The sequence below is a fragment of the Staurois parvus genome, unplaced genomic scaffold, assembly GCF_062004578.1.
Source record: "Staurois parvus isolate SC_StPar_1 unplaced genomic scaffold, SC_StPar_1.0 ptg000436l, whole genome shotgun sequence".
Lineage (NCBI taxonomy): Eukaryota > Metazoa > Chordata > Amphibia > Anura > Ranidae > Staurois > Staurois parvus.
In genome coordinates this window covers 4,894,335-4,918,158 of record NW_028318232.1, presented here as the reverse complement: position 1 = coordinate 4,918,158, position 23,824 = coordinate 4,894,335, and the positions used below count along the sequence as shown (strand labels likewise).

The 23,824-nt window shown below is 39.9% G+C and overlaps 1 protein-coding gene across 2 annotated transcripts in view; it reads left to right on the top strand.

Annotated features, from left to right (window-relative positions):
• Window positions 1-23,135, top strand: part of LOC149454178 (40-kDa huntingtin-associated protein-like) — a 60,139-nt gene extending 37,004 nt beyond the window's left edge. For both annotated transcript variants that reach the window (XM_089687699.1, XM_089687700.1), the window contains exons 8-12: window positions 1,618-1,682; window positions 12,038-12,119; window positions 17,913-17,959; window positions 19,003-19,058; window positions 21,763-23,135. In XM_089687699.1, the coding sequence (XP_089543825.1) occupies window positions 1,618-1,682; window positions 12,038-12,119; window positions 17,913-17,959; window positions 19,003-19,058; window positions 21,763-21,844 (332 nt within the window). In that variant the 3' untranslated portion in view covers window positions 21,845-23,135. The remainder of the gene's footprint in view (window positions 1-1,617; window positions 1,683-12,037; window positions 12,120-17,912; window positions 17,960-19,002; window positions 19,059-21,762) is intronic.
• The last annotated feature ends 689 nt before the right edge of the window (window positions 23,136-23,824 follow it).

Sequence of the window (23,824 nt, the reverse complement as noted above, 5' to 3'; positions counted from 1 at the left end):
TTTTAAAAGATAAGAGTAGAATAATGGAGCATGTAAAATGTAAAACATAAAAGTTAAATATGTTAAGGCAAACATGTGTCCAAGCTGCAGTTCTTATGCAAAACACCAGTTTAGAGCCTCTTGAGGTTTTACTGCTTTCTGTAACCTTATTACAAAAACGTAATCTAATATCCTGTCGTTTGGTTAGTAGTTAGTGCTTATAAAAGTGCCTGATTCAACTTATGAACAAATTCGACTTATGAACAAACCTACAGTCCCTATCTTGTACGTAACCCGGGGACTGCCTGTATACAAAAAATATATATATATAATAAAGTGCAATATCCAAATAAATAAATAATGATAAAAACTGTGCAAATAATATATTATGATCACTTCACTTATGCAACCTAAAGTAGTGATTCAGGCTATATCCTTCTTATCCTTAACTTAAGTGACATATAATTGTCCCAATCTGTTTATACAGATATATGGAAAGTATATTGTTGTTAAGGTAGACTGTGGTTTTACTTTCCTTCCACTAGATGGCCTCCCAGTTTCTTCTGGGTTGTGAGGGCTGGATGGATGGATATGGATATCTCCCCTCCTGGTGTCCGAGGTCTATCTCCTATCTCCTCTTCCTCCCCTGTACTCCTCCGATTTAGGCCATGAAAAAGAAAAATTCCCACATGGTGCTTTATCCTTAATAAAAGGTTTTAATGCGTCTCCAGACAAATGCAAACTCACATTCCACAGGATAATACAGAGCGTTTTTTTAAATGTGTGCCCTCGCACAAAGACAGTACTCGCCGTTCCGCTGATAGTGGCGTCGTGACGTCAGAGCCCCTCCCCTACGCGTTGCGCCACAGGGTCACGTGGCTTCCTCAGGGGGATGTAATATGACGCCATGACGCTTCTGCCCTTATATAGGCCATTCCAGCGCCATTTTCTCGGAGTCCGCACGGAGGCGGCCATCTCTATGGGGCCAGATAATTACTGCTATTCATGCAATGTGTACACAGGAGTCCTGCATGGCACCCACAATCGTCAGATGCAATGCTTTCTAGGCTCCTAGTAAAAAAAAAAAATAAAATACTTTTTATATATATTAAAATAATAATACTTTTTTTTTCCTGGAAAAAGATGTGCATTTATTATTTTTATTAAAAAAAGGTGAACATATCCTTTTAATTCCACCAAAAGAAAGCTCTATTCATGTGAAAAAAAATATCAATTTGATTTGTGTACAGTGTTACATGATCAAGCAATTGGCAGTTAAAGTAGCACAGTGAGTAGCAAAATGTGCCCTGGTCATGGAGGTCCAAAAATGTAGTATGGTAAATTATTTTATGACGTCTTCAAGAAAATGCTTTATATATACATAATGCTAAGCCATTTCTCTCTTCAACAGACTTTTAGTAACTCATTACAAAGTAAAGTTTAGCTACAAAATATTGCAGAAATTGATAAAATAGCACATGTAGAAACTTCACCGGATCCATGTGATAAAATGTCTAGTAAATTGATAAAGAAAATTTTGAACAATAAATTAACAAATAATGCACAGGAGTGAAAATAATACAGTAGATGTTCATGAATTGGGCTTTTATGTGTTTAGTTAAATATGTTGCATTGCAGGAGCATTTTTGGATATTATAGCAAAATGTGAAGTGTCACGTGTCCTCCTCCTCATGCTGTTGCAGGTAAGCAGGAAATTCTGTAATTCTAATTTATCTATATTTCATGGACAGCTCTTGCAACAAAGAAATTGAAAATTGATACGTGTTCTGTTGTGATACATATCAGATCTATACAACCTTATTGCCACAGCAGGTTAACCACTTGCCGCCCTGCCACTGTAGAAATACGGAGGCAGGGCAGCACTGGCAGGCAAAATCACGTTTTAAAACGTGTGTTTTGTAAACAGATAGGGGGCACGCGCGAGGCGTGCCGTCGCCCTATCTGTCCCGCCGATCACCGCCGCGGATGTCAGTCGCCGGGTCACAGCCGGTCCTTAGCGGCTGTTTCCCGGCGATCGGCGGTAAACAGTGACAGAGAGCACAGCTGCAGTAGCTGTGCTGTCTGTCACTTCCTTGTCATCTCGAGGACGAGCTGATCGAGACAGAAGAGTTTCTCTCTCCCGATCAACCTTGTCCTGTCCAGCCCACACCCCGCCCCCTAGTAAAACACTCCCCTGACTCAGATAAGCCTTCCCTGCAAAATAAAGTTAACCCCTTCCTCCCTAGTGCCATTAGTACAGTGTCAGTGTTTTTCTTTTTGCACTGATCACTGTATTAGTGTTTTTGGGGATGTCAGTGACCCCAAGTCAGTACCTCCCAATGTCAGAATGTCCGCCGCAGTCCCGCCATAAGTCGCTGGTCGCTGCCATAAGTCACTGATCGCCGCCATAATTCACTGATCGCCGCCATTATTAGTATAAAAAAAACCCTAAAAATCCCAGTATCTTTCCCGCCATTTGTAAACGCTATACCTTTCACGTAAACCAATTAATTTACACTTATTGTTATTTTTTTTTAGCAAAGACATGTCGCAGAATGCATTTTGGCAGAAATTTATGACTAAATTTGATTTTTGCTTTTTTTTTTTACTGGACATGTTTTATAGCAAAAAGTCCAAAATATTGTTTTTTTTTTCCTCCAAATTGTCAGCCTTTTTTTTTATAGCGCAAAAAATAAAAACCACACAGGCGATCAAATACCACCAAAAGAAATCTCAATTTGTGGGGAAAAAAAGGATGTAAATTTCATTTATGTACCGTATTGCATGACCGCGCAATTGTCCGTTAAGCTAGCGCAGCGCTGTACAGCAGAAAAATGGCGTAAGTTGCAGTATTTATGCCATAGTTTGTAGATGCTATAACTTTCACACAAAGCAATCAATATACACTCATTGGGATTTTTTTTACCAAAAACATATAGCAGAATACATTTTGGCCTAAATTTATAACCAATTTTGAGTTTACTATATATTTTTTTATAGCTGAAAGTAAAAAATATTGTTTTTCTTCAAAATTTGTGGCCTTTTTTTGTTTATAGTGTGAAAAATAAAAAGAGCACAGATGATCAAATACCACCGAAAGAAAGCTCTATTTGTGTAAAAAAAAAAAGGACGTAAATTTCGTTTGGGTGCAGCATTGCATGACCGCGCAATTATCAGTTGAATTAGTGCAGCGCCGAGTAGCAAAAAGAGGCCTGGTCATTGAGGGGGGTAAATCCTCTGGAGCTCAGGTGGTTAAATACCTTGTCAATTGATACAAATGATTGAAAAGTGCTATCAGCATAGAACATAATCTCAACCAACAGTTTTATAACTTATCTTGAATGGCAAAATGATTAGTCTAACCTACTTGTATGAAAAATGTGCCCATATATGGCCATCCATAGATGTCTTTTTGTTCTGTAACATCTTTTAAACATCCACCAGTAATCCTTAAGCAAACCATTAAAAAACAACTTAAACCAAAATGTTATTGCCTTTTATGTCCTTATTGGGCCAATTTCACAATCAGTCTCTGTCAGGACTGGAGATAATGTTGAAAACCTTTGTAAAACTACTTGCGGAACCCCCCCACAACCAAAACCACCCCCACCCCCCACGCAATGTACTGCCCGTGCAGGCACAGCGACGTACTGGTAGATCGATTTCTGCTTTCTGGTTTAGGTGACACACTTGCGCAATTGTACATGGCGGGAATCTGTCAGAAGAACGGCTCTGTGCAGTTACAGCTCAGTGCTCTGTGCTATAAATCAACACAGAGCTCTGTACAAAGGGAACGTTCTCTCTGTTGCTTCAAAGGGATAAGAAACAGAGATCTTTTAGTAAAAGCAGCACAACAGCACATAATAAACACATTGTTAGGTACACCTTTATTCTTTGATTGCCCGAGATGTAAACCCCTTCCAGCCAGTGTCATTAGTACAGTGACAGTGTATATTATTATCAATGTATTAGTGTCACTGGAGATGTCAGCGGAAGTTAGTCAGGTCCCCTCAGCGTCAGTTAGTGTCAGATTGCCCACAGCACTGATCGCTGATCACCGTCAATAACAAAAAATAAATAAAAATTCCAATATATATCCAGTAGTTTGTAGATATTATAACTTTCATGCAAGCTAATCAATATACACTTTTTGGGATTTTTTAACCAAAGACATGTAGCAGAATATTTTTTCGCCAAAATGTATGAAGACATTTTATATTTTTATTGGATATATTATAGCAGAAAGTAAAAAATATTGGGGTTTTTTTTTTGTTTGTTTTTTTAATTTTAGGTCTTTGTTTATATTGCAAAACATTTTTTAAAAACCTTGTGGTGATCAAATACCACCAAAAGAAAGGCCTATTTGTGTAAAAAAAATTATATAAATTGTTTGGTTACAGCGTTGCATGAGCACACATTACCAGTTAAAGTAGCGCAGTTCTAATAGGAAAAAAATAGCCTGGTCACAAAAGGGGCTAAAACATTCCAGAGCTTAAGTGGTTAATAGGGGCACAGGGAAAAACAAAAACCCCTCTTTTAGTAGAGCAGGTAAGAATAGAGCATGTGACAATATGTTTATTACTGTTTGTCTTCCTGTTCAATGATGATTGCACTTCCTGTTTCAGATACAGGCACTACAGGGGAAAAAAAATTGAGGAAAATCTCCCCAAAGTCACAATAGAGAAAAGACCTGCTGTAAATGTTAACTCTTGCCCCACTCTGTCCAATCAACAATTTTCGCTGTAGTTAGGCATTAAGAAAATGTAAATTCCAAATAGAAGCTGTACTCCTCACAGTACTCAGACTTTTAATGATGCATGTATCCGAATGAATGCATTTCACATGCTTTTAGAGCGCGGACAGTCAAATAAGGCATATACGAAAACAGGTTTCATTAATGCTTAACATAATGTACAGTTACACAATTTCATGATAGTTTTCCTCAGCACAATGCCATCCTGTTCGCACACACAGATGGGACAACAATACCAGAAGCAAAATGCTAATTCTTGAAGCTGCTGGTCATCAGCCATCAAGAAAATATGTATAATATATCCAAATGTTGTATTCAAACCATTGGGGGGGTTAACCACTTGCCTTCGACAGCATTTACCCCCTTCCTGACCAAGCCATTTTTTTGCGCTACGGCGCTACGTTACTTTAACTGACAATTGTGCGGTCATGGAATGCTGCACCCAAATGAAATTTACATCTCTTTTTTACCACGAGTAGAGCTTTCTTTCGGTGGTATTTCATCACCTGTGTGTTTTTATTTTTTGCACTATAAAAAAAAAAAAGACAGTTTTGAGAAATAACCAATATTTTTAACTTTTTGCTATTAAACATTTCCAGTAAAAAAAATGAAAAAAAATCAGTGTCATAAATTTAGGCCAAAATGTATTTTGCTACATGTCTTTGCTAAAAAAAAATCCCAATAAAAGTAAATTCATTCGTTTACATGAACGTTATAGCATTTAGGAATGGCGGTATATATACTGGAATTTTTTTTCACTAGTAATGGCAGCGATCAGCGACTTATAGCGGGACTGCGGCAGTCATTCTGACATTGGGGGGAAGAACTGACTTGGTGTGCTAACAAAAAGCATTAACACTGTACTAATGGCACTGGGCAGGAAGGGGTTAACATCTCGTGCAATCAATGGGTTAACTGTGTGCTGTATGCTGTTTTACATCGACACAATTCTAACATTTTTGGCTCTATACACAACCACAATGGATTTGAAATGAAATGAACAAGATGTGCTTTAACTGCAGACTGTCGGCTTTAATTTGAGGGTATTTACATCCAAATCAGGTGAACGGTGTAGGAATTACAACAGTTTGCATATGTGCCTCCCACTTGTTAAGGGACCAAAAGTAATGGGACAATTGGCTTCTCAGCTGTTCCATGGCCAGGTATGTGTTATTCCCTCATTATCCCAATTACAATGAGCAGATAAAAGGTCCAGAGTTCATTTCAAGTGTGCTATTTGCATTTGGTATCTGTTGCTGTCAACTCTCAAGATGAGATCCAAAGAGCTGTCACTATCAGTGAAGCAATCCATCATTAGGCTGAAAAAACAACACAAACCCATCAGAGAGATAGCAAAAACATTAGGCGTGGCCAAAACAACTGTTTGGAACATTCTTAAAAAGAAGGAACGCACCAGTGAGCTCAGCAACACCAAAAGACCCGGAAGACCACGGAAAACAACTGTGGTGGATGACCGAAGAATTCTTTCCCTGGTGAAGAAAACACCCTTCACAACAGTTGGCCAGATCAAGAACACTCTCCAGGAGGTAGGTGTATGTGTGTCAAAGTCAACAATCAAGAGAAGACTTCACCAGAGTGAATACAGAGGATTCACCAGAAGATATAAACCATTGGTGAGCCTCAAAAACAGGAAGGCCAGATTAGAGTTTGCCAAACGACTTCTAAAAAAGCCTTCACAGTTCTGGAACAACATCCTATGGACAGATGAGACCAAGATCAACTTGTACCAGAGTGATGGGAAGAGAAGAGTATGGAGAAGGAAAGGAACTGTTCTTGATCCTAAGCATACCACCTCATCAGTGATGCATGCTGGTGGTAGTGTCATGGTGTGGGCATGTATGGCTGCCAATGGAACTGGTTCTCTTGTATTTATTGATGATGTGACTGCTGACAAAAGCAGCAGGATGAATTCTGAAGTGTTTCAGGCAATATTATCTGCTCATATTCAGCCAAATGCTTCAGAACTCATTGGACGCCGCTTCACAGTGCAGATGGACAATGACCCAAAGCATACTGCAAAAGCAACCAAAGAGTTTTTTAAGGGAAAGAAGTGGAATGTTCATGTAAACCAATTAATTTACTTGTATTGGGATTTTTTTAGCAGAATACATTTTGGCCTAAATATATGACAAAATTAGATTTTTAAAATTTTTTTACTGGACATGTTTAATAGCAAAGTCAAAAATATAGTTATTTTTCCTCAAAATTGTCGGTCTGTCTTTTTTTTTTATTGCGCAAAACATAAAAAAACATAGACATAAATGTAGACACAACTACTGAATGGCACTGCTACAATAAAATATACATAACAAAATAATTAAAGTATGGTTTTTAAAAAAAACACCTAGGTGGATGTAGCATTGATCCAGTGCTGCATCTGTCCCCACCAGCTCTGCACTGAGAACTGAGTGATCAAACACCACTGATCGCTCTGTTCTCCCCTCCGCTCTGTGCAGAGAGAGGTGACTGTCGGTCATTGTCAACACAGAAGTGCAGAACGAACTGCACTCCTGTGATCCAAAGGAGAAGTAAACAAAAAAACCAAAGGTGATCAAATACCACCTAAAGAAAGCTCTATTCGTGGGAAGAAAAAAAAAAGGAAGTAAATTTCATTTGGGTGCAGTGTTGCATGACCGCGCAATTGTCAGTTAAATTAACGAAGCGCCGTATCGCAAAAAATGGCCTGGTCAGGAAGGGGGGTAAATTCTCTGGAGGGCAAGTGGTTAAACGTCTTCATTTTATATAGTTTGAATAACATGATATATATATATATATATATATATATATATATATATATATATACAGTCATGGCCGAAATTGTTGGCACCCTTGATATTTTTCCTGAAAATCAAGTATTTCACACAAAAAAGGTATTGCATTAACACATGTTTTGCTATACACATGTTTATTCCCTTTGTATGTATTGGAACAAATATAAAACAGAGGCAGAAAAGCAAATATGACATAATGTCACACAAAACCCCAAAAATGGGCTGGACAAAAGTATTGGCACCCTTAACTTAATATTTGGTTGCACACCCTTTGGAAAACATAACTGAAATCAGTCGCTTCCTATAACCATCAATAAGCTTCTGACACCTCTCACCCGGAATTTTGGACCACTCTTCCTTTGCAAACAGCTCCAGGTCTCTCTTATTGGAAGGACACCTTTTCCCAACAGCAATTTTAAGATCTCTCCACAGGTGTTCAATGGGATTTAGATCTGGGCTCATTGCTGGCCACTTCAGAACTCTCCAGCGCTTCTTTGCCATCCATTTCTGAGTGCTTTTTGACGTATGTTTGGGGTCATTGTCCTGCTGGAAGACCCAGGATCTTGGACGCAAACCCAGCTTTCTGACACTGGGCCCTACAGTGCGACCCAAAATCCTTTGGTAATCCTCAGATTTCATGATGCCTTGCACACAGTCAAGGCACCCAGTGCCAGAGGCAGCAAAACAACCCCAAAACATCATTGAACCTCCACCATATTTTACCGTAGGTACTGTGTTTTGTTCTTTGTAGGCCTCATTCCGTTTTCGGTAAACAGTAGAATGATGTGCTTTACCGAAAAGCTCTATCTTGGCCTCATCTGTCCACAAGACGTTTTCCCAGAAGGCTTTTGGCTTACTCAAGTACATTTTGGCAAACTGTAGTCTTGCTTTTTTATGTCTCTGTGTCAGCAGTGGGGTCCTCCTGGGTCTCCTGCCATAGCGTTTCATTTCATTTAAATGTCGACGGATAGTTCGCGCTGACACTGATGCTCCCTGAGCCTGCAGGACAGCTTGAATGTCTTTGGAACATGTTTGGGGCTGCTTATCCACCATCCGGACTATTCTGCGTTGCAATCTTTCATCAATTTTCCTCATCCGTCCACGACCAGGGAGATTAGCTACAGTGCCATGGGTTGCAAACTTCTTGATAATGTTGCGCACTGTGGACAAAGGCAAATCTAGTTCTCTGGAGATGGACTTGTAACCTTGAGATTGTTGATATTTTGCCACAATTTTGGTTCTCAGGTCCTCAGACAGTTCTCGTCTCCTCTTTCTGTTGTCCATGCTTAGTGTGGCACAGACAGACACACAATGCAAAGGTTAAGTGAACGTCTCTCCTTTTTATCTGCTTTCAGGTGTGATTTCTATATTGCCCACACCTGTTACTTGCCCCAGGTGAGTTTACAGGAGCATCACATGCTTGTAACATTCTTATTTATCCGCAGTTGTGAAAGGGTGCCAATACTTTTGTCCAGCCCATTTTTGGAGGTTTGTGTGACATTATGTCGAATTTGCTTTCTTTCCTCCCTTTTTTTGTTTTGTCCCAATACACACAAAGGGAATAAACATGTGTATAGCAAAACATGTGTTAATGCAATACGTTTCGTGAGAAATACATGATTTCCTGGAGAAATATCAAGGGTGCCAACAATTTCGGCCATGACTGTATATATATATATATATATACACAGTCAGGTCCATAAATATTGGGACATCGACACAATTCTAACATTTTTGGCTCTATACACCACCACAATGGATTTGAAATGAAACAAACAAGATGTGCTTTAACTGCAGACTGTCAGCTTTAATTTGAGGGTATTTATATCCAAATCAGTTGAACGGTGTAGGAATTACAACAGTTTGCATATGTGCCTCCCACTTTTTAAGGGACCAAAAGTAATGGGACAATTGGCTTCTCAGCTGTTCCATGGCCAGGTGTGTGTTATTCCCTCATTATCCCAATTACAATGAGCAGATAAAAGGTCCAGAGTTCATTTCAAGTGTGCTATTTGCGTTTGGAATCTGTTGCTGTCAACTGTCGAGATAAAATCCAAAGAGCTGTCACCATCAGTGAAGCAAGCCATCATTAGGCTGAAAAAACAAAACAAACCCATCAGAGAGATAGCAAAAACATTAGGTATGGCCAAAACAACTGTTTGGAACATTCTTAAAAAGAAGGAACGCACCGGTGAGCTCAGCAGCACCAAAAGACCTGGAAGACCACGGAAAACAACTGTGGGGGATGACTGAAGAATTCTTTCCCTGGTGAAGAAAACACCCTTCACAACAGTTGGCCAGATCAAGAACACGCTCCAGGAGGTAGGTGTATGTGTGTCAAAGTCAACAATCAAGAGAAGACTTCACCAGAGTGAATACAGAGGGTTCACCACAAGATGGAAACCATTGGTGAGCCTCAAAAACAGGAAGGCCAGATTAGAGTTTGCCAAACGACATCTAAAAAAGCCTTCACAGTTCTGGAGCAACATTCTATGGACAGATGAGACCAAGATCAACTTGTACCAGAGTGATGGAAAGACAAGAGTATGGAGAAGGAAAGGAACTGCTCATGATCCTAAGCATACCACCTCATCAGTGAAGCATGGTGGTGGTAGTGTCAAGGCGTAGGCATGTATGGCTGCCCATGGAACTGCTTCTCTTGTATTTATTGATGATGTGACTGCTGACAAAAGCAGCCGGATGAATTGTGAAGTGTTTCGGGCAATATTATCTGCTCATATTCAGCCAAATGCTTCAGAACTCATTGGACACCGCTTCACAGTGCAGATGGACAATGACCCAAAGCAGACTGCAAAAGCAACCAAAGAGTTTTTTAAGGGAAAGAAGTGGAATGTTATGCAATGGCCAAGTCAATCACCTGACCTGAATCCGATTGAGCATGCATTTCACTTGCTGAAGACAAAACTGCCCCAAGAACAAGCAGGAACTGAAGACAGTTGCAGTAGAGGCCTATCAGTGCATCACCAGGGATGAAACCCAGCATCTGCTGATGTCTATGCGTTCCACACTTCAGGCTGTTTTGACTGCAAAGGATTTGCAACCAAGTATTAAAAAGTGAAAGTTTGATTTATGATTATTATTCTGTCCCATTACTTTTGGTCCCTTAATAAGTGGGAGGCACATATGCAAACTGTTGTCATTCCTACACCGTTCACCTGATTTGGATGTAAATACCCTCAAATTAAAGCTGACAGTCTGCAGTTAAAGCACATCTTGTTCGTTTCATTTCAAATCCATTGTGGTGGTGTATAGAGCCAAAAATGTTAGAATTGTGTCGATGTCCCAATATTTATGGACCTGACTGTATATATATATATATATATATATATATATATATAATCAATCATTGTAAAATAACATATTCCACACTTCTTTTCTTTTTTTTCCGGAAGTGAAAGAAGGCTTTGGAAAAAAACAGGCTTTTTTCCAGGCTGTCCCATCTTTAGTTAAACCTCAATGATTTTTGTGTTTTTGATTATTTTGTATGTAAGAGGATGAGTCACAAGATAGATCTAAATTCTTTGAAGAAAACTTTTTAGGGCCGGTTCACAACAGGAATCACACAGGAATGCATTTTTCTGTGCAGTTCACATGCAATAAGATTTGAGCCTATTAGTTTTGAATTGGGCTGAACCACACTGGACTACACAAAAGTAGTGCATGCATTACTTTACAAAAACACGCTACAACTGGATTGCATGGTACTTCCGTATTATGCGATCCGCTGCAGGCAAATGCTGTGCATTTGTGACCTGTGGGGTGTTGTTAACTTAGCATAGAGACCTGCTGCAGATTGCAACTGCAGTGCGTTTTGAATGCGATGTGGGAAACGCACACAGAACATGGATTTCCCACACCATGTTCTAGTGTAAACGGGCACTTAAAGCAGGTTTATGGGAGACTCCAGCATAATGAAAAGTATCTTTGGTAACAAAAATATTTTCTTTAGTCTGTGATGGCCAGCTTTTGAAAAAAGGAAGCTTGAATAAAGTTACATAGTTAATCTGGTTGAAAAAAGACACAAGTCCATCTACTTCAACCCACAGAAGAAAGAAAACAAGTTATTACATCATTGTTACAATTCAAAGGTTATGTGTGTGTGTTTAACAAATAGTGTTTGGTCTGTTGTGTTTTTAATCTCTCAAAATAATGTGAAACCCAGAACAAGGAGGGGGGATTTTTTGGGGGATCTGGTCAAGACTTGGAAAAATAGTAGACTTAGAATGATTGCTGGATACTCCAAAAGACCTTGCTCAGTTATTTATTTCTATTGCTAATTGTGGGATGGCCAACAATAACATCAGGTTTTCTGCATATGAGCCCACTATCCTTTCCTGTTTTCTCTCTCTCTTGAACCTACAGTACTCATGGTACAATGTACCTACAGTACCAATGGTATAATGCAATGTTGTCTGTATTTTAAGTGTTGTTTGCTTAGGTCGCATCTGAACTATAGTAACTTTTCTTAACGTAAGATTTTCTCTTTTTTCAGCCGCCCCCTCAAAAACTACTACCTGAACATGCACAAACTCTAGAGAAGTATGACTGGGAAGCTTTTGACAGTCACAACCATGGTGAGAACCCCCACCCCTTACCCCTTTCCCCTTCAACTTGTGCACGCTTGTGAACAGATGCCCACACACCTAGTTTAGAATATTGTCTCTCACTGCCATTTCTGTTACCATTACATTTCCAAATGTCATCTGGAGCTGGAATCCTCCAGTAATATCAGCAGCCCTCCCTCAACCATAAGGGATGATTGACAGCCCAGTATACGTACTAAGACTGTAGCTCTGAGTAGCATAGAGAGGCTACTTTCCAGAACATTTATTGGACAGAACTGAAACAAGCAAGTATATAAAGACAAGTAAATAACTCGGTATAGGGTAGCAGCTACATCCTTGCAATCTGCTGAAATACTTTACCAGATCGTGTAAACTTCAATAAATCTTAATTTTATTATTAGCTGATTCACACTACCTGTGCTTTGGTAGCACAACAATCACACACTGGTGAATTTTAAATGTGTGTTGCACTGCGCTGCAAAAAATGCAACTAGGCTTACATTTTTATGTGTTACAGCCCATTCATTATAAATAGTGTGCCTAACACAATGTGCCTCAACTACTGTTACACATTGTGTTCAGGTGTGATTGAGCTATACAAATTCAGGCACTGATAACATAACCACTTTAATGCAGCCATAAAGCTTTATCCCACCCCCGCTTTACTCTCTTTGTTGGTGCAGAAGTATACTTATCACATTGATGGACTACTAAAGGACCCTGGACAGAGATGGGGCAGGAGCTGAATTTCCTACTACAAGTTTAAATGTACCGTATTTTCCGGCGTATAAGACGACTGGGCGTATAAGACGACCCCCTACTTTTCCTGTTAAAATATAGGGTTTGAGCTATACTCGCCGTATAAGACTACCCCTCTTCCAACGCGCCCCATCATTGGTGTCAGTGGGGAGGAGGAATAGTGCCCCATCATTGGTGTCAGTGGGGAGGAGGAATAGTGCCCCATCATTGGTGTCAGTGGGGAGGAGGAATAGTGCCCCATCGTTGGTGTCAGTGGGGGAGGAATAATACCCCATTGTTGGTGTCAGTGGGGGAGGAATAGTGCCCCATCATTGGTGTCAGTGGGGGAGGAATAGTGCCCCATCATTGGTATCAGTGGGGAGAAAAGTGCCCCATCATTGGTGTCAGTGGGGGAGGAATAGTGCCCCATCGTTGGTGTCAGTGGGGGAGGAATAGTGCCCCATCATTGGTATCAGTGGGGAGAAAAGTTCCCCATCATTGGTGTCAGTGGGGGAGGAATAGTGCCCCATCGTTGGTGTCAGTGGGGAGGAGGAATAGTGCCCCATCATTGGTGTCAGTGGGGGAGGAGTAGTGCCCCATCATTGGTATCAGTGGGGAGAAAAGTGCCCCATCATTGGTGTCAGTGGGGGAGGAATAGTGCCCCATCATTGGTATCAGTGGGGAGAAAAGTGCCCCATCGTTGGTGTCAGTGGGGGAGGAATAGTGCCCCATCGTTGGTGTCAGTGGGGGAGGAATAGTGCCCCATCGTTGGTGTCAGTGGGGAGGAGGAATAGTGCCCCATCGTTGGTGTCAGTGGGGGAGGAACAGTACCTCATCGTTGGTGTCAGTGTGGAGGAGGAATAGTGCCCCATCGTTAGTGTCAGTGGGGGAGAGGAGCGGCTGCTCCTTCTTTCAGTTCGGCCGCTTGATTTTCGCGGGGCCGTTCGGCTCCGCCTCCTCGCCGGTGATTGGTCACCTGTGTGCCTTTCCAGTGCTGGCGCCCAATCATCGGTGAGGAGGCGGAGCCGAGCGGGCGGCGGGGACCATCGAGCGGCCGAACTGAAAGAAGGAGCAGCCGCGCTTCCTGGACTGGATCGTCGTGGGACCGGGACCGGAGCCAGGTAAGGTACAGCAGCCCCTCTGCCCACCCCTGTACTTGGTGTCCGTTGGAGGAGGAGGGGGGGCGGCGCCGCCCCTCGAAAAAGTGCCGCCCTGACACCGGCTCGCCGTATACCGGCGTATAAGACGACCCCCGACTTTTCAAAAGATTTTCACGGGTTGAAAAGTCGTCTTATACGCCGGCAAATACGGTAGTTAAAAGGGTGCCTTTTGGTTTTGGGACTTGTGTAGCATTGTAAGAGATTGCTGCAGGAGTGAGTAGACTTCCTTTCAGCTCCCAGTTTAGGCAGTTTAGCAACATGATAGCGATCTTCATGTAAAATAAACCTATAAGTGTATTTCATATACTTTTTTTATGTAATAAAAGCTTTATCCTAAGATAGGGACTGGGGCTTTTCATAAACTTTTGAGGGTTATAACTCAGTGCACTGTAAATGTTTAGCTTTCTTGTTTTAGTTAGTCTCATTCTGTGATTAGTATAGAGATGAGAGTACCACCCTGGGAAGAGTATTCTGGCTCAGATTAGTAATATGTTGGCTTTTCTTGTTTAGGAGGTTTCCTCCTTGTAATTATTTGACCCAAACCACTGACATTATAAAGGTGTACTAGTATTAATAAGGTGTGCTAGAATTAAAAAATAACTAGTTATGTTGTGTTGAGATTTGTAAGACAATTATTGTTAATACCCACTTAAATGTAATCTGAACACTAATACATAGTAAAGTTCTATTGCAGCTTTTAAGGAAGATGTTGACAAATGAAAAATACAACTGTTTATAAAAAAATATATTGTACATAGGCATAAATGAAGACACAACTACTAAATGGCACTGCTACAATAAAATATACATAAAAAAATAATTAAAAGGGAAGTATGGGGTTTAAAAAAACAACTAGGTGGATATAGCATTGATCCAGTGGTGCATCTGTCCTCACCAGCTCTGCACTGAGAACTGAGTGATCAAACACCACTGATTGCTCAGTTCTCTCCTCCGCTCTGTGCAGAGAGTTATGACTGTCAGTCACCAGCTCTCTGCTCCTCCCCGTCTTTGCTCACTGGAGCACCTGGCTGTGCAGGGGGCAGGAGCGGCTGGCTCAGGCTTTCAGCATCTCACTGAGAGGCTGAGCCAGCTGCTGATGCAGGCATCTGGGTTTATCCTGAATATAAAGTCACAATCTTTCCTGAGCCTGGACCGGGGTAAAAATGGAACACAGAAGTGCAGAACGAACTGTGCTCCTGTGATCCAAAGGAGAAGTAGGGCAAAAAAAAAAACAGCTTTAGCTTTACCTCTCCCTTAGGAAGGCCATACCTGTGTGAGAGAGACCCAAACAATATACAGATATGTAACTGGTAAAATAAGTATTAAACACGTCACAATTTTTCTCAGTAAATCTATTTCTAAAGTTGCTTTGGCATGAAATTTTCACCACATGTTGGTAACAACCCATGCAATCCATTTATACAAAGAAACCAAAACAAATAAGTTCATAAATTAAGTTATGTGTACTAAAATGGAATGACACAGTCAGGAAAAAGTATTGAACACTTCAAGAAAGGGAGGTTCAAAAAGGCATGGAAATCCAGGACACCAGCTGAAAACTATCAGCAATTAGAAAGCAATCCTGCCCCTTGTCAGTGAAAATTAATATCAACTGGCTCAGTCTCAACTGATGGCCTATAACAAGGTGTCTCATTACCAAGGTGTCACATAGAAAACATCTCATGATGCATAAAAGCAAAGCGCTCTCTCAAGACCTTCACAGACTTATTCTTGCTACACATGCTGATGGCTTTAGTTACAGAAGGATTTCTAAACTTCTGAATGTTCCAGTGAGCACTGTTGGGGCCATAATCTGGAAGTGGAAGGAACATTTCACCATAAACTGGCCATGACCAGGTGCTCCTCCGAAGATTTCTGACAGAGGAGTGAAAAGAATTATCAGAAGAGTTGTTTAGCAGGTGTATTTGTTTCAAAGTAAACAATAAATAATGCACTCAACCGCCATGGCCTGTATGCACGTTCACTATGCAAGACTCCATTGCTAAAGAAAAAGCATGTTGAAGCTTGTTAAAGTTTGCTGCACAACATTTAGACAAGCCTGTGAAATACTGGGAGTCTGGTCAGATGAGACTGAAATTGAACTCTTTGGATGCCATAATACACACCATGTTTGGAGGTCAAATGTCACTGCACATCACCCCAAAAACACCATACCAACATTGACGCTTGGAGGTGGGAACATTATGATGTGGAGCTGTTTTTCAGAAGACGGTACTGTCAAAATTCATATGGGTGAAGTAAGGATGAATGGAAAAATGTACCAAGACATTCTTGATAAAAATCTGCTGCCATCTACCAGGATGATGAAGATTAAAACGGGTGGACATTTCAGCAAGACAATGATCCCAAACAAAAAGCCAAGGAAACAAGTGGTTTCAGAGAAAGAAAATAAAGCTGCTAGAATGACCCAGCCAATCACTTGACTTGAATCCAAAAGAAAATCTATGTAAAGAACTAAAGATCACAATTCATAAAAGAGGCCCACTGAACCTTCAAGATTTGAAGACTGTTTGTGTGGAAGAATGGGCCAAAATCACACCTGAGCAATGCATGCAACTAGTTTCTCCATACAGGAGACGTCTTGAAGCTGTCATTACCAACAAGGAATTTTGTACGAAGTATTAAATAAATTTCAGTTAGCGTGTTCAATACTTTTCCCTGCGTCATTCCTTTTTATTACACATAAATTAATTTGAGCTGACAATTGCGCGGTCATGCAAGGTTGTACATAAATGAGATGTATGTCCTTTTTTCCCACAAACAGAGCTTTTGGTGGTATTTGATCACCTGTGCATTTTTTATTTTTTGCTCTATAAACAAAAAAAGACCAACAATTTTGATAAAAACAAAATTTTTTTTAATTTTTGCTCTAAAACATATCCAGTAAAAAATGTTTAAATAAAATTTCTTTATAAATTTAGTCAAAATTTATTCTGCTACATGTCTTTGTTAAAAAAAATTCCAATATGTGTAAATTATTGGTTTACTTGAAAGTTATAGCGTCTGCAAATGGCGGTATATATACTGGAAATTTTTTTTTTTACTAGTAATGGAAGTGATCAGCGACTTATTGCGGGACTGCGGCGGGCATTCCTACACTGGGGGGGGGGGGACTGACTAACTGCTACTGACATCTCCAGTGACACTAATACAGTGATCAGTGCTAATAAAAAGCACTGTCACTGTACTAGTGACACTGGGCAGGAAGGGGTTAACATCTGGGGTGATCAACGGGTTAACAGTGTGCTGTATTGTGTTTTACATAGTGTGCTGTGTGTGTTTTACTATGTAAACACGCTGCTTTGTATTGCTCTGCTGTGCAGAGCAATACAAAGTAGTCTGTGTGGACAGGGGAGAGATCTGTGTTGTTTACATACAGGCCTCTCCCCTGCAAGCTCCGCCGATGATCACCAAGTCCCGGCCGAGAATATCATATATGTGTGATTTTGCGCATCCTTCCCGCCCTGTAGCAGTACTTATGCTATAGGGCGGTCGGGAAGCGGTTAAAGATCTTTACAAAATTCCACGGTCAGGCTTTTCTCCTTCAAGTTCTTCTGCTCTAATCATTTGCATCCTCATGTTTAGTTTGTTCTCTCTCTCTTCTGTCTCACACACTGCATTGATAACATTTCAGATTATAATAAAAACACGAGGTTGACACAAGAGAGTGCAAAGTCTGGTGCAGTTCTGATTGGCTACCATGCACAGCTGCACCAGATTTTGCACCCTCGGGTTCTAGTAAATCAACCCCAATGTATGCACTAGCCAGTGTTTGAATAATCGCGTTAGAATAGTTGTTTTCCAGTATTTGCCTTTTAATGTGTCATTTATTAATTTATATGCTTCAATTTAAGCCCTACTCACTGATTTACTTTTTTTCCAGTGAACTATTTGACAGAAGAAGTGTTTCTGCTATTACAATCTGTTGTGGCAAGTATTATTTCCCTGTGTCTCAAACATAGCATATTCCTAATAACGTAAGGGCTGTTATTGCAGGAAATTTTTTAATCTTCTCCAAAGCACGTCAACCCTGGGCTTTGCATTTAGGTGTAAAAACAATCGCTGATGAACCATGTAAGAATTGGGTCTCTCTGGACCATTGCTGAAAATTAAAAGAGAAGTGTGGGTTTCATTTAAAAAAAAAAGCTTTAAGACTGAGAACTGAGTGATCAAACACTGCTGATCACTCAGCTCTTGGTCTTCAGTCTACACTACAGTGAGCCAGTGATTGACATTCTCTCTGCTCTGCCCCACCATTCCAGTGCTCACTGGATCGCCGGACTGTGGAGCGGACAGGAGAGGTTGGCCCAGGCTCTTAGTGGCTCGCTGAGAGACTGAGCCAGATGCTAGTCCAGGTGTCTAGATGGATCCCGACCATATGGTAGCTATCTTTTCAGGGCCTGGACCGGCTCTGTGAAAGAACTGCACTCCTGTGATAAATAGTAGAAGTTCAGACAAAAATCGCCATGACTCCTGCAGGCCTGTTGATATATATGTGTGCTCAACAGTGCTGTGGTAGTTAATTGAATACTTGTAGTTGATTAATTCACAGAACTCTGTGAATGAATGATGGGACCATGTGAGCATAGCCCTGCAGGACTGTGCTCTTTTCAAAAAGTGACTGTTGTCACACAGAGGGCTCAAATCACCGAGCCGCTGCAGGATCCTTCAAGAAGTGATAACAGGAAATTCCAATGCTGGTAGTGTTTATTGGAAAGGATGTTGGAACTTGTAGTTTTCCCATTCACAAAATACTGTGAATGAGTGACACGGCCGGGTGGGCGGAGCCCTGCACGGCCACATTTATAAAACAAATTGTGACAGCTAGCAAGGGAGAAGATCCCCCTCTAGCTGTCACAACAGGGGAGCAGGGGCTGGTCCTTTCGTAACATGTTATAACCTGAATATGATGCTTTTGAAATTTTATTTAAGTGTGTAAAAGCTTTTAAAGATCCTCTTCACTTTGCTTTCAGATGGCATGCCAGGAAAATGATATTGAGTCTCTTAAAGTACTTCAAGTTGAACTTTGGTGAGTGCTACAGTGCTCTATAATTGTGTAATTGTGTGCATTAGTCAAATCAAAGATACATTTGTACATTTTCTAGTTACCTAATAGTTTAAGCTGTTTGATAGGAAGTTTAAGTGTTTTCAACTGTTAATGTGTAAGACATGTTATAGCTGCTTTTCAGAAAATGTGTAGGACCTCTAGCTTTCCCTTTACAGGGTTAATCCTTGTGTTTAATCTTTGTAAAGGCCTTCAAGGAATATTCAAACACTGAGCAGCCTATTATTGATGTTATGCAATTCTTCTCTTCATCCACTCTGTGCAACAGATATTATGCAATCTTGTGTTGAGCTTTAATGTGAAACTCAAAGCTTCTATCCACAAAGGCTTACTTAGCTTAATGTTCGTGTTTCAGGCAGATAAAAAGATATGATTTTTGAAAAATGAATTCTTAAAGTATAGCTTGATTTTAAATGTATTTATTTAAAGTTCATCAAGCTTTGAAATGCAGTGATCATTCTTGTAAGATAGGTGAACTTTCGTTACTAGCATTAGAAGTGAATGATTTACTTTGTTAGAATCAAAGTGCACCTGTCACCAACTCATAGGGAAAAATGCGGATAATGCATTTTTTTTCTTAAGCTTACCCCATGTTCAGTATAATGCTACTTCTGTAGTCTAACAGTACTTAACTGGTGTAGGAAACATCTGCCTGTCATTTGTAGTGCTGGGAGCTACTACTGCTTCTCATACACCTTGCATAACAGACTATAAAGTGCAGTTACCACTTCCCTTCATTCAAAAGTGGGCAGGGTCAGCTTGGTCTGACTGAAAATTTTCAGATGCTTTTATAAGCTAGCATTGGAAGTTCCTGTTATCACTTCCTAAAGGATAATTTCACCTCTGAGAACATGTTCTCGCTCCTGCAGTGGCTCGGTGATCCGAGCCCTCTGTGTGACAGCAGTACGGGAGAAGTTCCCCATACCAAATGTCACTTTTGAATGAAAAGCTCCACCCACCATCATTCATTCACAGAGTTCTGTTAATGAATCGGCAAGTACCGACATCCTTTGCGGATGTCGGCTTGTAGTTCTGTATGAACTACCATGGCACTGTTGAGCACTGTGGTAGTTCATTGATTCTTCCTGTCAGTGTGAAACTGACTGCTTGAACAATGTATGGGCAGACAGCTTACACTAACAGTCTGCAGGAGTCCTGTTGGCACCAGCGATCTGCTGATTGTTGGTGCAATGCTTTGCAGGCTCCTAAAACATAAATAAATACATACATTAAAAAAAATAGTAAATGCACATTTTTTTACCTGAAAAAAAAGGTGCATTTATTTATTTATTTTAAAGGGGAACTTATCCTTTAAGGATAACTCTAAATTGGCCTGTCCTTACTCATGAGATGCTTTGGATTGAGGCAGTGAGGACAGTTTATAGTTAGCCTGAGCCTTGTGTTTCCTCAGTGTTGACCATAGAACAGTGGTTCTTAATCGTTTTGAGTCACAGACCCCTTTTAAGAAACTGATTAAAGCTACGGACTACTCCTGTAGAAATATTTACATAAACACACAAAGTAAAGTATTAAAAAAAACTCACTACTTTTCATGCAAAAATTAATGGCAACCCATTAGAAAAATACAATTAACTTGTGCTGATTAAACAAAAGAATTTTAACTCTGCTCAAATCTTCTACTAGAAAATAAGACTTAGCAAATGCTATTATGGAGTGGTACAAAATGGCAGCTGTGCAGAGAATGATGATACCTAAATGGTATACATGGGCCAACAACGAGTCAAAAGACACTTAGCGGTCAGCACTATAGGCAGTGGCAGGGTGCATTTTCTTTAATTTCTTTCAATAGGTAACCACTTATTGAGACAAGGGATGGGCTGGTATAGTGAATGTGTGCTATTTTTTATCTGACCCTTCACAGACCCCTTGAAACCCATCTGTGGAAGCCAGGTTAAGAACCCCTGCCTTAGAGTTTGTTCCATTATCTGATATCCTTTAATCACCTCCCGTCCCGAGAGAAGGAGAAATGATTGCTTTTCCATCCTTTATGGGTGTAAAAGCAATCACTGTAAAAAAAAAAAAAAAAAAATCTTCATCACCCCCCACAAGTAGTACAGTGTCACCATGACAGTATGTAAAAAAAAAATTAAAAAAATGTTTAAAAATTATAATTTTTGGTTATAAACTAATTTGGGTTATTTTGTTTTTACTAAAAATATTACTGAATAAGTATTGGCCAAGATTTATGATGTAATATTTATTTGCAAAATTTTATAAGAAAAACACTTTTTTTCTAAATTTTTGGACTTTTTATATAGCAAAAAAAATAAAAAATACCACCAAAATAAAGTTTTATCTGTCTCAAAAAATTCATATGGGTACAGTGTTGCATGACCGCGCAATTGTCATTCAAAGTGTGCTAGTACTGAAAGCTGAAAATTGGCCTGGACAGGAAGGGGGTAAAAGTGTCCAGACTGGAAGTGGTTAAACAATTCTTTTCATAAAGTTACAACTCCTGAAAACTACTGGAACAATCCTGATAATAGGATTATTATATTAGCATTCCATTTTGAGTATGCTTCTTCAGTCCATTAGTGTTGCTTCTTTATGACTAATAGTAGGAAGCAATAGGTCATGGATTTCTGTCATTTTAATAGTTATATGCCCTATTCCATCAATGCTAACACACTTTTTGTCTACCTTGTAGGCCACTTTTAACAGCTGAACAGAACCACTTACTACATCTTGTTCTAAAAGAAATGATTTCTCCTTCTGGTCAAGGCATTTGAACCTTTTATATGGTTGCTTGGTAAATTTGCTTTATTTAAAGTTACTTTATGACATGAACACATTGCTTTTGGAAAAAAAAACCTTCAACAAAGACCATCTGCATCCTCTCTAACTAGCCAATAGTGTGTGTATAAATAATTATAGATATTGATGTGAGTACTCAACAGTTATTGGTAGGCATTCCTTTTGTTTAAAATCCAGCATTTAGTTTGGCGACTGTTCCTTAATATTATGTCAGTCCTGTACTAAACCACTCAATACATGCCTTAAATTAGTGCTGATTACATTGACTCACTAAGCCTGCAGAATTGTTACTGTGACTGCAGCTGCTTCTGTACACTGTATCCTCTGCAAGCTGTGGCACCATGCCCCAAGTCTGTCTGAAAATGTGCCCTTCACTTTTGTATCATGTACTTGTAATTAATTTAACGAGTTGTGATAGGGTTTGCATAAGAATCATACTTTGTCTGATGATCACTCTTAGCCCTGACAGTCATGGCTGCCTCAGGGTCTGACCATTGCTACCCTAACAGCATGCCAATATCATGCTGTTTCCAATCTACTGAGTGTGCATAACAGTAAAAAAGAACAGAATATCTCTAGTTTCTTCACTCTTCTAACTACAGGGCTCTGCTACTCAATATTGATAGGCATACTAAGGACATTTTACACAGCGAGTCTTATCACCATGAGGTAAGGCAGTTGATAGGATAGCTTTGATGTCACCTTTTAGCTTATGGCCAAGATTCAGCCTCAAACAAATAAAATCTAAATATAGGAGCAAATATAAATATTATATATGTAAGCCTAGACCAGGGGTAGGCAACCTGCGGCTCTCTATCTGTTGTGGAACTACATCTCCCATGAGGCATTGCAACATTACAAAACTGACAGTTACAGCTATGACTTGCAGAGGCATGATTGAACTTGTAGTCCTGCAACAGCTGGAGAGCCGCAGGTTGCCTACCCCTGGCCTAGACAGTTATACATTTAAGAATGAATATTTGGATTGTTGCATAAGCCTGGTTGTGACTAGATCTCTTGTTTTACAACCCTATGGGATCATGCATTATTTATTATGATGTAGTTGTGTTTCACCTTTTTTAAATGCTAAAAAACATACCATTATATTTCTGCACTAGTTGTAGTTTGTACAGTTGTGATTATGTTAGTGTGTTATGTTTATAATTTATTATTGCAGGCACTAAATGTATCAAAGCAAACACTTTCAATAATTGGCCTGTCTTTATTAACTGGCATTGCTTTTAATAAACTACATTGTAATGATTACTTTACACTTCCTTGATTTTTATTGTAAAGGTATACATTATGCAATAAAATTACTGAATGGAAACAATTTTGTTTTTTTATAATAATATGGCATGTATTTATAATGTTTGTGCTCAGTCTAAACATGCATTTGTTTGTGCAGAATTTTTCAGTTTGTGGGTTACCTGTGGCAAACAAGATGAGCTCAGTCGCAGCTAAACCATACTTAAATATCTGTTATGTATAAGATTTTCTCAAGGTTTTTTTTTTTTTTTTAATGGTATTGTTTTTTAAAGCTGGCCATACATGGTCCAGTTTTTTTCCTTCAGCCAATGGGCTGAACAGAAAAGTTAAACTGATTTCCCTATCCACATATTTTAGGTGGCTGGGGGAATCCTCCCCACTGCACTATTGTACTCTTACAGTGGGAAGACACTCCCACTGTCAGAATACACAGATCAGCACTGCAGCCATTGGCTAGGGAACTTTTGATTTGCTCTGTCCATGTGCACCTTTCCCTTTTTTTCTAGTTTTAAGTTGATCTGAGTGCCAGAGGACTTGCAAGCCTCTGCTATTACTCAAAAGCAGAAGGAACTCATGACTGATGTGGTATGCTTGATGCTGAAGTTGAAAGATCAGCCTCTTGCTACTGCTCTTTTTGGCTTCTACAAGCCATGCCATGTGCTAAGGTGTTCCCTCTCCGCCCTTTT